Source organism: Salmo trutta, unplaced genomic scaffold (assembly GCF_901001165.1).
Source record: "Salmo trutta unplaced genomic scaffold, fSalTru1.1, whole genome shotgun sequence".
Classification (NCBI taxonomy): domain Eukaryota; kingdom Metazoa; phylum Chordata; class Actinopteri; order Salmoniformes; family Salmonidae; genus Salmo; species Salmo trutta.
In genome coordinates, this window is record NW_021823115.1 from 580,254 (window position 1) to 593,750 (window position 13,497).

General features: G+C 52.3%; 1 protein-coding gene across 9 annotated transcripts in view; it reads right to left on the bottom strand.

Annotated features, from left to right (window-relative positions):
- LOC115189006 (centrosomal protein of 192 kDa) overlaps window positions 1-10,819 on the bottom strand; it is a 70,926-nt gene extending 60,107 nt beyond the window's left edge. For 7 of the 9 annotated variants that reach the window (XM_029747823.1, XM_029747826.1, XM_029747824.1 and 4 more), the window contains exons 1-5: window positions 10,738-10,819; window positions 9,774-10,010; window positions 9,465-9,575; window positions 8,514-8,668; window positions 6,202-6,263 (exon numbers count right to left, since the gene is read on the bottom strand). In XM_029747823.1, the coding sequence (XP_029603683.1) occupies window positions 6,202-6,263; window positions 8,514-8,668; window positions 9,465-9,575; window positions 9,774-9,955 (510 nt within the window). In that variant the 5' untranslated portion in view covers window positions 9,956-10,010; window positions 10,738-10,819. The other 2 variants (XM_029747822.1, XM_029747821.1) reach the window with 2 other exon arrangements.
- Window positions 10,820-13,497: the final 2,678 nt, after the last annotated feature.

The window sequence follows — 13,497 nt, forward strand, 5'->3', positions numbered from 1 at the left end:
CCCATACTGGACCCTAAAGGCCAGGGGGAGGCCACCACCCATACTGGACCCTAAAGGACAGGGGGAGGCTACCACCCATACTGGACCCTAAAGGACAGGGGGAGGCAACCACCCATACTGGACCCTAAAGGACAGGGGGAGGCTACCACCCATACTGGACCCTAAAGGACAGGGGGAGGCTACCACCCATACTGGACCCTAAAGGACAGGGGGAGGCTACCACCCATACTGGACCCTAAAGGACAGGGGGGAGGCTACCACCCATACTGGACCGTAAAGGACAGGGGGGAGGCTACCACCCATACTGGACCCTAAAGGACAGGGGGGAGGCTACCACCCATACTGGACCCTAAAGGACAAGGGGGAGGCTACCACCCATACTGGACCCTAAAGGACAGGGGGAGGCTACCACCCATACTGGACCCTAAAGGTCTGGACAGGGGGAGGCTACCACCCATACTGGACCCTAAAGGACAGGGGGAGGCTACCACCCATACTGGACCCTAAAGGACAGGGGGGAGGCTACCACCCATACTGGACCCTAAAGGACAGGGGGGAGGCTACCACCCATACTGGACCCTAAAGGACAGGGGGGAGGCTACCACCCATACTGGACCCTAAAGGACAGGGGGAGGCTACCACCCATACTGGACCCTAAAGGTCTGGACAGGGGGAGGCTACCACCCATACTGGACCCTAAAGGACAGGGGGAGGCCACCACCCATACTGGACCCTAAAGGACAGGGGGAGGCTACCACCCATACTGGACCCTAAAGGACAGGGGGAGGCCACCACCCATACTGGACCCTAAAGGACAGGGGGAGGCTACCACCCATACTGGACCCTAAAGGACAGGGGGAGGCTACCACCCATACTGGACCCTAAAGGACAGGGGGAGGCTACCACCCATACTGGACCCTAAAGGACTGGGGGAGGCTACCACCCATACTGGACCCTAAAGGACAGGGGGAGGCTACCACCCATACTGGACCCTAAAGGACAGGGGGGAGGCTACCACCCATACTGGACCCTAAAGGACAGGGGGGAGGCTACCACCCATACTGGACCCTAAAAGACAGGGGGAGGCTACCACCCATACTGGACCCTAAAGGACAGGGGGGATGCTACCACCCATACTGGACCCTAAAGGACAGGGGGGAGGCTACCACCCATACTGGACCCTAAAGGACAGGGGGGAGGCTACCACCCATACTGGACCCTAAAGGACAGGGGGAGGCTACCACCCATACTGGACCCTAAAGGACAGGGGGGAGGCTACCACCCATACTGGACCCTAAAGGACAGGGGGAGGCTACCACCCATACTGGACCCTAAAGGACAGGGGGGAGGCTACCACCCATACTGGACCCTAAAGGACAGGGGGAGGCTACCACCCATACTGGACCCTAAAGGACAGGGGGGAGGCTACCACCCATACTGGACCCTAAAGGACAGGGGGGAGGCTACCACCCATACTGGACCCTAAAGGACAGGGGGAGGCTACCACCCATACTGGACCCTAAAGGACAGGGGGGGGGCTACCACCCATACTGGACCCTAAAGGACAGGGGGAGGCAACCACCCATACTGGACCCTAAAGGACAGGGGGGAGGCAACCACCCATACTGGACCCTAAAGGACAGGGGGAGGCAACCACCCATACTGGACCCTAAAGGACAGGGGGAGGCTACCACCCATACTGGACCCTAAAGGACAGGGGGGGCTACCACCCACACTGGACCCTAAAGGACAGGGGGAGGCTACCACCCACACTGGACCCTAAAGGACAGGGGGAGGCTACCACCCATACTGGACCCTAAAGGACAGGGGGGAGGCCACCACCCATACTGGACCCTAAAGGACAGGGGGGAGGCTACCACCCATACTGGACCCTAAAGGACAGGGGGGAGGCTACCACCCATACTGGACCCTAAAGGACAGGGGGAGGCTACCACCCATACTGGACCCTAAAGGACAGGGGGAGGCTACCACCCATACTGGACCCTAAAGGACAGGGGGGAGGCTACCACCCATACTGGACCCTAAAGGACAGGGGGGAGGCTACCACCCATACTGGACCCTAAAGGACAGGGGGAGGCCACCACCCATACTGGACCCTAAAGGACAGGGGGAGGCCACCACCCATACTGGAACCTAAAGGACAGGGGGAGGCTACCACCCATACTGGACCCTAAAGGACAGGGGGAGGCTACCACCCATACTGGACCCTAAAGGACAGGGGGGGGCTACCACCCATACTGGACCCTAAAGGACAGGGGGGAGGCTACCACCCATACTGGACCCTAAAGGACAGGGGGAGGCTACCACCCATACTGGACCCTAAAGGACAGGGGGAGGCTACCACCCATACTGGACCCTAAAGGACAGGGGGGAGGCTACCACCCATACTGGACCCTAAAGGACAGGGGGAGGCTACCACCCATACTGGACCCTAAAGGACAGGGGGGAGGCTACCACCCATACTGGACCCTAAAGGCCAGGGGGAGGCTACCACCCATACTGGACCCTAAAGGACAGGGGGGAGGCTACCACCCATACTGGACCCTAAAGGACAGGGGGAGGCTACCACCCATACTGGACCCTAAAGGCCAGGGGGAGGCTACCACCCATACTGGACCCTAAAGGACAGGGGGAGGCTACCACCCATACTGGACCCTAAAGGTCTGGACAGGGGGAGGCTACCACCCATACTGGACCCTAAAGGACAGGGGGAGGCTACCACCCATACTGGACCCTAAAGGACAGGGGGGAGGCTACCACCCATACTGGACCCTAAAGGACAGGGGGGAGGCTACCACCCATACTGGACCCTAAAGGACAGGGGGAGGCTACCACCCATACTGGACCCTAAAGGACAGGGGGGAGGCTACCACCCATACTGGACCCTAAAGGACAGGGGGAGGCTACCACCCATACTGGACCCTAAAGGACAGGGGGGAGGCTACCACCCATACTGGACCCTAAAGGACAGGGGGGAGGCTACCACCCATACTGGACCCTAAAGGACAGGGGGAGGCAACCACCCACACTGGACCCTAAAGGACAGGGGGAGGCTACCACCCATACTGGACCCTAAAGGACAGGGGGGAGGCTACCACCCATACTGGACCCTAAAGGACAGGGGGGAGGCTACCACCCATACTGGACCCTAAAGGACAGGGGGGAGGCTACCACCCATACTGGACCCTAAAGGACAGGTGGAGGCTACCACCCATACTGGACCCTAAAGGACAGGGGGGAGGCCACCACCCATACTGGACCCTAAAGGACAGGGGGGAGGCTACCACCCATACTGGACCCTAAAGGACAGGGGGAGGCTACCACCCATACTGGACCCTAAAGGACAGGGGGAGGCTACCACCCATACTGGACCCTAAAGGACAGGGGGAGGCTACCACCCATACTGGACCCTAAAGGACAGGGGGAAGCTACCACCCATACTGGACCCTAAAGGACAGGGGGAAGCTACCACCCATACTGGACCCTAAAGGACAGGGGGAGGCTACCACCCATACTGGACCCTAAAGGACAGGGGGGAGGCTACCACCCATACTGGACCCTAAAGGACAGGGGGAGGCAACCACCCATACTGGACCCTAAAGGACAGGGGGAGGCAACCACCCATACTGGACCCTAAAGGCCTGGACAGGGGGAGGCTACCACCCATACTGGACCCTAAAGGACAGGGGGAGGCTACCACCCATACTGGACCCTAAAGGACAGGGGGGAGGCTACCACCCATACTGGACCCTAAAGGACAGGGGGGAGGCTACCACCCATACTGGACCCTAAAGGACAGGTGGAGGCTACCACCCATACTGGACCCTAAAGGACAGGGGGGAGGCCACCACCCATACTGGACCCTAAAGGACAGGGGGGAGGCTACCACCCATACTGGACCCTAAAGGACAGGGGGAGGCTACCACCCATACTGGACCCTAAAGGACAGGGGGAGGCTACCACCCATACTGGACCCTAAAGGACAGGGGGAGGCTACCACCCATACTGGACCCTAAAGGACAGGGGGAGGCTACCACCCATACTGGACCCTAAAGGACAGGGGGAAGCTACCACCCATACTGGACCCTAAAGGACAGGGGGAGGCTACCACCCATACTGGACCCTAAAGGACAGGGGGGAGGCTACCACCCATACTGGACCCTAAAGGCCAGGGGGAGGCTACCACCCATACTGGACCCTAAAGGACAGGGGGAGGCTACCACCCATACTGGACCCTAAAGGACAGGGGGGAGGCCACCACCCATACTGGACCCTAAAGGACAGGGGGGAGGCTACCACCCATACTGGACCCTAAAGGACAGGGGGAGGCTACCACCCATACTGGACCCTAAAGGACAGGGGGAGGCTACCACCCATACTGGACCCTAAAGGACAGGGGGAAGCTACCACCCATACTGGACCCTAAAGGACAGGGGGAAGCTACCACCCATACTGGACCCTAAAGGACAGGGGGAAGCTACCACCCATACTGGACCCTAAAGGACAGGGGGAGGCTACCACCCATACTGGACCCTAAAGGACAGGGGGGAGGCTACCACCCATACTGGACCCTAAAGGACAGGGGGAGGCAACCACCCATACTGGACCCTAAAGGACAGGGGGAGGCAACCACCCATACTGGACCCTAAAGGCCTGGACAGGGGGAGGCTACCACCCATACTGGACCCTAAAGGACAGGGGGAGGCTACCACCCATACTGGACCCTAAAGGACAGGGGGGAGGCTACCACCCATACTGGACCCTAAAGGACAGGGGGGAGGCTACCACCCATACTGGACCCTAAAGGACAGGTGGAGGCTACCACCCATACTGGACCCTAAAGGACAGGGGGGAGGCCACCACCCATACTGGACCCTAAAGGACAGGGGGGAGGCTACCACCCATACTGGACCCTAAAGGACAGGGGGAGGCTACCACCCATACTGGACCCTAAAGGACAGGGGGAGGCTACCACCCATACTGGACCCTAAAGGACAGGGGGAGGCAACCACCCATACTGGACCCTAAAGGCCTGGACAGGGGGAGGCTACCACCCATACTGGACCCTAAAGGACAGGGGGAGGCTACCACCCATACTGGACCCTAAAGGACAGGGGGAGGCTACCACCCATACTGGACCCTAAAGGACAGGGGGAGGCTACCACCCATACTGGACCCTAAAGGACAGGGGGGAGGCTACCACCCATACTGGACCCTAAAGGACAGGGGGGAGGCTACCACCCATACTGGACCCTAAAGGACAGGGGGAGGCTACCACCCATACTGGACCCTAAAGGACAGGGGGAGGCTACCACCCATACTGGACCCTAAAGGACAGGGGGAGGCTACCACCCATACTGGACCCTAAAGAACAGGGGGAGGCTACCACCCATACTGGACCCTAAAGGACAGGGGGGAGGCTACCACCCATACTGGACCCTAAAGGACAGGGGGGAGGCTACCACCCATACTGGACCCTAAAGGACAGGGGGAGGCTACCACCCATACTGGACCCTAAAGGACAGGGGGGAGGCTACCACCCATACTGGACCCTAAAGGACAGGGGGAGGCCACCACCCATACTGGACCCTAAAGGACAGGGGGGAGGCTACCACCCATACTGGACCCTAAAGGACAGGGGGAGGCTACCACCCATACTGGACCCTAAAGGACAGGGGGGGCTACCACCCATACTGGACCCTAAAGGACAGGGGGGGCTACCACCCATACTGGACCCTAAAGGACAGGGGGGAGGCTACCACCCATACTGGACCCTAAAGGACAGGGGGGAGGCTACCACCCATACTGGACCCTAAAGGACAGGGGGAGGCTACCACCCATACTGGACCCTAAAGGACAGGGGGGAGGCTACCACCCATACTGGACCCTAAAGGACAGGGGGAGGCTACCACCCATACTGGACCCTAAAGGACAGGGGGGAGGCTACCACCCATACTGGACCCTAAAGGACAGGGGGGATACTACCACCCATACTGGACCCTAAAGGACAGGGGGAGGCCACCACCCATACTGGACCCTAAAGGACAGGGGGAGGCTACCACCCATACTGGACCCTAAAGGACAGGGGGAGGCTACCACCCATACTGGACCCTAAAGGTCTGGACGGGGAAAGGAGATCACTCTAAAAGCTAATGAGACAACATTGAGAGTGTGTGATACCTTTAGATCCATAAAGTCCCTATTAACCAGGTTGGTGAAGGCCAGCCGCCCCGTAGAGAGATCTGACAGGGAGACGAGAAATTCAGTTAGTTGGTTTGTTAGCTAACACAGCACACCAGCCTTATGGACATCACTGATCTATCAACTAGTGAAGGACTGGAGACCAGCCTGATGGACATCACTGATCTATCAACTAGTGAAGGACTGGAGACCAGCCTGATGGACATCACTGATCTATCAACTAGTGAAGGACTGGAGACCAGCCTGATCTATCAACTAGTGAAGGACAGAGACCAGCCTGATGGACATCACTGATCTATCAACTAGTGAAGGACTGGAGACCAGCCTGATGGACATCACTGATCTATCAACTAGTGAAGGACAGAGACCAGCCTGATGGACATCACTGATCTATCAACTAGTGAAGGACAGAGACCAGCCTGATCTATCAACTAGTGAAGGACAGAGACCAGCCTGATGGACATCACTGATCTATCAACTAGTGAAGGACTGGAGACCAGCCTGATGGACATCACTGATCTATCAACTAGTGAAGGACTGGAGACCAGCCTGATGGACATCACTGATCTATCAACTAGTGAAGGACTGGAGACCAGCCTGATCTATCAACTAGTGAAGGACAGAGACCAGCCTGATGGACATCACTGATCTATCAACTAGTGAAGGACTGGAGACCAGCCTGATGGACATCACTGATCTATCAACTAGTGAAGGACAGAGACCAGCCTGATGGACATCACTGATCTATCAACTAGTGAAGGACTGGAGACCAGCCTGATGGACATCACTGATCTATCAACTAGTGAAGGACAGAGACCAGCCTGATGGACATCACTGATCTATCAACTAGTGAAGGACTGGAGACCAGCCTGATCTATCAACTAGTGAAGGACAGAGACCAGCCTGATGGACATTACTGATCTATCAACTAGTGAAGGACTGGAGACCAGCCTGATGGACATCACTGATCTATCAACTAGTGAAGGACAGAGACCAGCCTGATGGACATCACTGATCTATCAACTAGTGAAGGACTGGAGACCAGCCTGATGGACATCACTGATCTATCAACTAGTGAAGGACAGAGACCAGCCTGATGGACATCACTGATCTATCAACTAGTGAAGGACTGGAGACCAGCCTGATCTATCAACTAGTGAAGGACAGAGACCAGCCTGATGGACATTACTGATCTATCAACTAGTGAAGGACTGGAGACCAGCCTGATGGACATCACTGATCTATCAACTAGTGAAGGACAGAGACCAGCCTGATCTATCAACTAGTGAAGGACAGAGTTAATCAAGACCACGTGGTACATCAGGTTTACCTCTCAACCCAATAATAATAATAAACAATAATACTAAATACTAATAATAATACTAATACCAATAATACTACTAATAATATTACTACTACCAATATTACTACTCATAATCCTACTACTAATAACAATAATAATACCAATAATACTACTACTACTACCAATATTACTACTCATAATCCTACTAATAATAATAATACTAATAATAATACTAATAATAATAAATACTACTAATAATAATAATACAAATTATACTACTACTAATAAATGCCATTTAGCAGACGCTTTTATCCAAAGCCTCTTAGTGACGCATGGAAACCATTTGACTGATGGGTGGAATGGACCCCAGGACCCTGGTGTTGGACCCACCATGCTCTACAGAGCCACACTGGACCCCAGGACCCTGGTGTTGGACCCACCATGCTCTACAGAGCCACACTGGACCCCAGGACCCTGGTGTTGGACCCACCACGCTCTACAGAGCCACACTGGACCCCAGGACCCTGGTGTTGGACCCACCATGCTCTACAGAACCACACTGGACCCCAGGACCCTGGTGTTGGACGCACCATGCTCTACAGAGCCACACTGGACCCCAGGACCCTGGTGTTGGACGCACCATGCTCTACAGAACCACACTGGACCCCAGGACCCTGGTGTTGGACGCACCATGCTCTACAGAGCCACACTGGACTCTGGTGTTGGACCCACCATGCTCTACAGAACCACACTGGACCCCACGACCCTGGTGTTGGACGCACCATGCTCTACAGAGCCACACTGGACCCCAGGACCCTGGTGTTGGACGCACCATGCTCTACAGAACCACACTGGACCCCAGGACCCTGGTGTTGGACGCACCATGCTCTACAGAGCCACACTGGACCCCAGGACCCTGGTGTTGGACCCACCATGCTCTATAGAGCCACACAGAACCACAAACCAAGGTAACTGGTACAGTGTTTACCATCTCCATGTTCAGAGTGTCTTCCAGGGAGAGGTCCAGGCTGTGTGTTGGGGCCGAGGGAGGAAGCTCTAGTCCTGGGCTCTGTCTCGTCCAGATTCACCTTCACCAGCATGTCTGAGAACCGGTGGGCTGCTATGAAGTCATCTGCATCATCTCTGAGAGGATGGAGAGAGAGAGACAGAGGGGATCCATGTGAGCAACATCGTTCACTGAAGCAAACATGGGGGATATTCACATCCCTAACCGCATGCTAAAGCACCGGGGAATGGCGGTACAGGCTCCTTAACCCTGCATTTCCCCCCACGGGGCTCCTTAACCCTGCATTTCCCCCCACGGGGCTCCTTAACCCTGCATTTCCCCCCACGGGGCTCCTTAACCCTGCATTTCCCCCCACGGGGCTCCTTAACCCTGCATTTCCCCCCACGGGGCTCCTTAACCCTGTATTTCCCCCCACGGGGCTCCTTAACCCTGCATTTCCCCCCACGGGGCTCCTTAACCCTGCATTTCCCCCCACGGGGCTCCTTAACCCTGCATTTCCCCCCACGGGGCTCCTTAACCCTGCATTTCCCCCCACGGGGCTCCTTAACCCTGCATTTCCCCCCACGGGGCTCCTTAACCCTGCATTTCCCCCACGGGGCTCCTTAACCCTGCATTCCCCCCACGGGGCTCCTTAACCCTGTATTTCCCCCCACGGGGCTCCTTAACCCTGTATTTCCCCCCACGGGGCTCCTTAACCCTGCATTTCCCACCACGGGGCTCCTTAACCCTGCATTTCCCCCCACGGGGCTCCTTAACACTGCATTATATTTTCCACGGTGCTCCTGAATATCATTATCTGCTCCTACATTTTTCAACTTCGGAGCTCATGTGCTCCTCGGAAAACAAGTCAGCATAGAGCCCTGCAGGACATGACTTTCACTGCTGCTAAAACAAAAAACTCTTGATACTCACAGCTCATCTTTGAAGCTGAGGGCAAATTTCCCCTGTTCCTTGTTGTTGGACTGAGAGTCAACCAGAGAGAACCGACCGTCCTCCAGATACGACGCCTGGACGGCATTTACTCTGGAGAGGAAAAGGAGTGAGATTCATTTTTTTAGTAGTCAGATAGTTATGAACACTGATCAGAGCTACATAACGCTAACGCTACATTAGAAGATACCGAGCCAGAACCAAAACCCATATAGTTCTGCAGGGCCTTGTGTTCCAGTAACGTTGTTGTTGGCGTGACGGGTGGTGGGGTAAGTGGTGCTGCTGACCCACCTGTTGTCAGACCCAGCTCTAATTTTAGCCACGGTGGAGGCAGCTACGGGCAGCCCCAGGGTGGAGGCCAGGGTGACGTTGCCCAGGGTGGCGTTCCCCAGGGTGGCACGGCTGCTGCCCACAGAGGTAGACAGGAAACTGGGGAACGCCTCATCCTCGATGTTGCTGAAACTCTCTGTCATGATGCTGGGCTACGGTTAGGACCCAGCTACCTCAGGTTCTACTGCAGACCATCAACTGAGTGGAGAAAAAAACATTCAGCACAATTCATGATAAACATGTCAGTTAGACGAGCAATAATTCAGTTCATAGTGGAAAGTGTGTTGTAGTGAAAACTGCCATGTAGATTCCTCCTTGTGATGTTCACATGAAGGCAATGCCAAAGTACCCAGTCAGTTGACTCCAGGCCAAACTCAAAGCAACAAGGTAACCAAAACCTAAAACAAGAGACTGCCACATTGTTCCAACTAGATGGATATTACAGGGATATTAGAGGGATATTAGATGAATATTAGGTGGATATCAGAGGGACAGATATGGTATCTAGATACATCAATGTAGTCAGTCAGTGTCGTTGTGGCCTGGCAAAACAAACTTGTATTGACGCAGAGGAAAGTTTGTCAAAGCTAGTTAGTTAGCTAGCTAGCTACAAACACTTTAACCAAAGTGGATGAGCACACAAATAAACCGTTTTATAACTTACTGAATAGTTTAAGGCCAGTACTTTCCCCCCCCAAAAAATACCGAAAGTAAACAGAGCTACAATTTTCACAACAAATGAAGAAGTGTCTCTCTCTCTCCCGAGTGAAAACCGACTCGTAATAAATTTACCGAGACGGGGCCGCAAGACATGAAGTCCACACAGTAATGTTACTGTTTCTAAAGTAGCAACACGTTTAAGTAATTATTACGCTACACAATTAACGAAAAGTAAAAAAAAAAAAAGTTATAAGTGTTAACAAACCTGACCAGTAGCCTCGGAGAAACACGGTATTCGGTTGGATCAATCACCGGAAGCCCGCGCTAAGCAACCATCACTATGGGCGGGACGTAGAGAGAAAGAGACGTTTTGATTGGACTAACCTCTATGACCATTTGAAATGGTGTATCACCATTGGATTGTTAACCTGTCATTTTACTTTCATTAGTTCAATTGTAGAGGCCTATATATATATATATATATATATATATATTAATCAGATCAATGTCCTTACCAGATATGGTCCTTACATTTTGAAAGTATAGCATTGGATTGAAGTGCTTCACATCAACTAATTGTTGTGATATATAGTTAAATTGTATATTATTTTTTTGCTCATGAAATGTATGTGATACATATATTCAAAATATGTAGCACTTGTTGCAGATTCAATAGCATCCATATCATATCATAAATACTGTCTAAGGAGTGGTCAGGGAACTTGCAGGAGTATCATATGTTCGCCACAGCAGCTGCAACCATCACTTGGCTAGCTGACAGCTGCACAGTAAATACAACACACCATACCAATTCTGACTGACTGCCATCTTTCTATAGACTTCAGAGATACTCGCTGTGACTTGTGTACAGTATGAGAACGACAGACAGTTTCATGAGAGAAACCCAGTAGTAGAATGTAAAGTGCTCAGGGCCCTCAGTCGGCTGATTCACGGCTGATTCACATGGTAGTCAGTCATGGATGGCACATAGTGAGTGTAAAGGCTGATTCACACAGTAGTCAGTCATGGATGGCACATAGTGAGTGTAAAGGCTGATTCACATGGTAGTCATGGATGGCACGTAGTGAGTGTAAAGGCTGATTCACATGGTAGTCAGTTATGGATGGCACATAGTGAGTGTAAAGGCTGATTCACATGGTAGTCAGTTATGGATGGCACGTAGTGAGTGTAAAGGCTGATTCACATGGTAGTCAGTTATGGATGGCACGTAGTGAGTGTAAAGGCTGATTCACATGGTAGTCAGTCATGGATGGCACATAGTGAGTGTAAAGGCTGATTCACATGGTAGTTATGGATGGTACATAGTGAGTGTAAAGGCTGATTCACACGGTAGTCAGTCATGGATGGCACGTAGTGAGTGTGAAGGCTGATTCACACGGTAGTCAGTCATGGATGGCACATAGTGAGTGTAAAGGCTGATTCACACGGTAGTCAGTCATGGATGGCACATAGTGAGTGTAAAGGCTGATTCACATGGTAGTCAGTTATGGATGGTACATAGTGAGTGTAAAGGCTGATTCACATGGTAGTTATGGATGGCACGTAGTGAGTGTAAAGGCTGATTCACATGGTAGTCAGTTATGGATGGTACATAGTGAGTGTAAAGGCTGATTCACATGGTAGTTATGGATGGCACGTAGTGAGTGTAAAGGCTGATTCACATGGTAGTCAGTCATGGATGGTACATAGTGAGTGTAAAGGCTGATTCACATGGTAGTCATGGATGGCACATAGTGAGTGTAAAGGCTGATTCACATGGTAGTCAGTTATGGATGGTACATAGTGAGTGTAAAGGCTGATTCACATGGTAGTCAGTCATGGATGGTACATAGTGAGTGTAAAGGCTGATTCACACGGTAGTCAGTCATGGATGGCACGTAGTGAGTGTAGTCAGTACAGACATTTAAATGAGTGTTTATTCTTTAAAACCCGTCTCATATGCATCGACTAGCCCCCATTTGATTAATGCAAAAACATCAGGCTTGAAATTAAACACACACACACACACACACACACACACACACACACACACACACACAGGAATAACACACACACACACACACACAGGAATAACTCACTCAGGAATAACTCACAGAGGAATAACTCACACACACACACACACAGGAATAACACACACACACACACACACACACAGGAATAACACACAGACACACACAGGAATGACACACACAGGAATAACACACACAGGAATAACACACACAGGAATAACTCACACAGGAATAACTCACACAGGAATAACTCACACAGGAATAACTCACACAGGAATAACACACACACAGGAATAACTCACACAGGAATAACACACACACAGGAATAACTCACACAGGAATAACACACACACAGGAATAACTCACACAGGAATAACACACTCAGGAATAACACACTCAGGAATAACACACTCAGGAATAACACACTCAGGAATAACACACACACACAGGAATAACACACACACACAGGAATAACTCACACGGGAATAACACACACGGGAATAACTCACACGGGAATAACTCACACGGGAATAACACACACACAGGAATAACTCACACAGGAATAACTCACACAGGAATAACTCACACAGGAATAACTCACACAGGAATAACTCACACACACAGGAATAACTCACACACACAGGAACAACTCACACACACAGGAATAACTCACACACACAGGAATAACTCACACACACAGGAATAACACACACACACAGGAATAACACACACAGGAATAACTCACTCAGGAATAACACACACAGGAATAACTCGCACAGGAATAACTCGCACAGGAATAACTCACAAAGGAATAACACACACACAGGAATAACTCACACAGGAATAACACACACACACAGGAATAAAACACACACACAGGAATAACACACACACACAGGAATAACACACACAGGAATAACTCACACAGGAATAACACACACACACAGGAATAACACACACACACAGGAATAACTCACACACAGGAATAACTCACA